The sequence below is a fragment of the Sinocyclocheilus grahami genome, unplaced genomic scaffold, assembly GCF_001515645.1.
Source record: "Sinocyclocheilus grahami isolate Dianchi unplaced genomic scaffold, SAMN03320097.WGS_v1.1 scaffold17216.1, whole genome shotgun sequence".
Classification (NCBI taxonomy): Eukaryota; Metazoa; Chordata; class Actinopteri; order Cypriniformes; family Cyprinidae; genus Sinocyclocheilus; species Sinocyclocheilus grahami.
In genome coordinates, this window is record NW_015516500.1 from 1 (window position 1) to 2,243 (window position 2,243).

General features: G+C 37.3%; 1 protein-coding gene across 1 annotated transcript; it reads right to left on the minus strand.

Annotated features, from left to right (window-relative positions):
• Positions 1 to 455: 455 nt before the first annotated feature.
• Positions 456 to 2,027, minus strand: LOC107579424 (ADP-ribosylation factor-like protein 10; the record flags this gene model as incomplete). The annotated part of the gene is given in 4 exon segments (XM_016265257.1): positions 456 to 623; positions 1,050 to 1,183; positions 1,186 to 1,224; positions 1,853 to 2,027. Coding segments are annotated over 4 exon segments (516 nt in total), but the record flags the coding sequence as incomplete, so codon positions are not given.
• Between the last annotated feature and the right edge of the window lie 216 nt (positions 2,028 to 2,243).

Consider the following 2,243-nt stretch of genomic DNA (forward strand, 5'->3'; position numbering starts at 1 on the left):
TGTGTGTGTGTGTGTGTGTGTGTGTGTATGTATGTATGTATGGATAGATAGATAGTTTAAAGGAAGGATATATTAATATGAGAAACATGAACAAGAAATATTAATTTTCAGGCAAAATGAAAAGTTTCTTTCTTTAACCAAGTTGACTCCACATGCAGAGTCAAAGCATATGTAATGTGCTCTTAGTAATAGTGAATATAATAATCCTATTAATGACAAGTGAGATATTGTACATTGTAACTAGCAGCAATAATGGCAACAGTACTCTTTTTCTTTTTTTAAGTGTTTGTTCAACTTCTTCAATGTCACAGCAGTTGCATTATGACGCAAATGCTTCTTACTCCTCGCACGATTCAATGATGAAACCAATACATCGAATGCTCACTCATTACTAAAGATCCCTTTGCCAGTCCTTTCTGGCACAGTAGTGCCAACCTTCAAATGGGAGCTTGGTTTCATACCAGCGTCAGAAGCAGGTCCTGGAACATTTGGAGGCTGCAGGTTCTGCTTAATCCATCAGATTCCAACTGAGCAGCCAGCAGGAAAAGCTTCCTCTGATCAGCTACTGAACTCAGGGAGAGAGCCTCACGCAGCTCCGGGACGCTAACAGCGTCAAGCTTATCCTGGATGAGGGTATAAAAAGCATTTTAGTCTAAATTCACACTGAAAAATAAATCAGGGTGCCTGGTACTCTATTAAAGAGATAGTCTACCCAAAAATGAATATCCAAACCTGTATGACTTCCTTCTGCAGAACACAAATGGAGATATTTTGAAATGTTAATTTGATGTTTGTCCTTACAATTAAAGTCAACTGGGTCCAGTTTTGTTTTAAACACCTTAGACTTTGTACGAGTATCAAATCATCAAACTATCAAATCAAGTTACCTATATTTATATAAGCAGCTTTACTGTAAACTATCCCTTTAACTAAAAAAATAAATAAAATAAAATAAAAATAGAGGCTAAAGATCTAGGAAATCAATATGGAGCCTTTCTGACATTGTAAACAGGGTTAAAGTTTAAACCAAGAACTGAGCCTTTGGTTACCTGCTTGTTTCCCAAGACCACCACTGGAATATCAGTGTCTGCTTTAAGTAATCGATGGAGCTCGTCTTTGGCCTGAGGGAGCCGGCCTCTATCAGATGAGTCCACCACGTACACCAAGATATGTGTTCTCCTTAGTAATCCACCCAGTACATTCGCAAGTCTTCACCCCCTCCAACTGATGGGAAAAGATAATCAAAACAGGAATTGACTGTATGATGTGTTATTACTGCCATAGACACAGATGAACAGGCTTTTCTAAAATAATAAATAAGACATTAACTGAATCATTATTACTTGTAGAGCAAGAATTAAAGTATCCCACATGAGAAATAGGAGCATACCGTTGTGAAAAAGAAGTGCACTTAATTGTATTGAATAGTAGTGTACTTCAATTTGAAAAAAAAACTGAACTTACAGATAACATAATATCAATGAAATAAAAGGCAATGTAAGAGTTCTTAAGAGAGTACAGTTTTATTAACTACATTTCTTAATACATTCAGCATAACACTTTAGCCATTACAAGACAAAAGTGTTAAGAAAATGACATATGGATGTAAAGATGTACATAATCCTATTTAAATGGGCTAAAATACTGTCAAGTTCACACTCTCAAGCTGCATTTAATATAAATTTAAACTATAATACTGTATATTTTAAGTGTCAGAAAACATTACATTTTAAAGTATTATTTTAAAAGTATATTCTTTCTGTAAAAGTACTCTTTTTAAAACTGTGCTAAATTGTACTTCTTCCTTACAAAGGTATGCAAGTGAACAGGGTGGTCTGGCACTGATCCATACTTTCCAAGAAGTCCAGCTGGCATGCAGGTGTGTGTAGGCTGATGAAGTTGAAGCCACGTGTGGGTCGGCAGCCCCTCCTGGAGCCCACTCCACTCAGCCCCTGCAGAACGCTGCTCTTACCAGCGCCGTCCAACCCAAGAACAAGCACCTGCTTCTCACTGTGCTCCTCCTCCTCCTAAATATATACATGTTCATGGAAGAGAAGGGAGTGAAATGAGCAATGGAACAGAATTAGATTTAGAGTCTGCCAGTGCTTATCCAGAGTGTGGTGCTGGGATTTTATCGCAAGCTGCCGGAATTAATTATGCAATTCTGTGTACAAATAGTCAGAGTCTTGGTATCATTCATTAGTGTCTTAGTTGTGTAAAAACAGACAGACTGACTAGTTTTC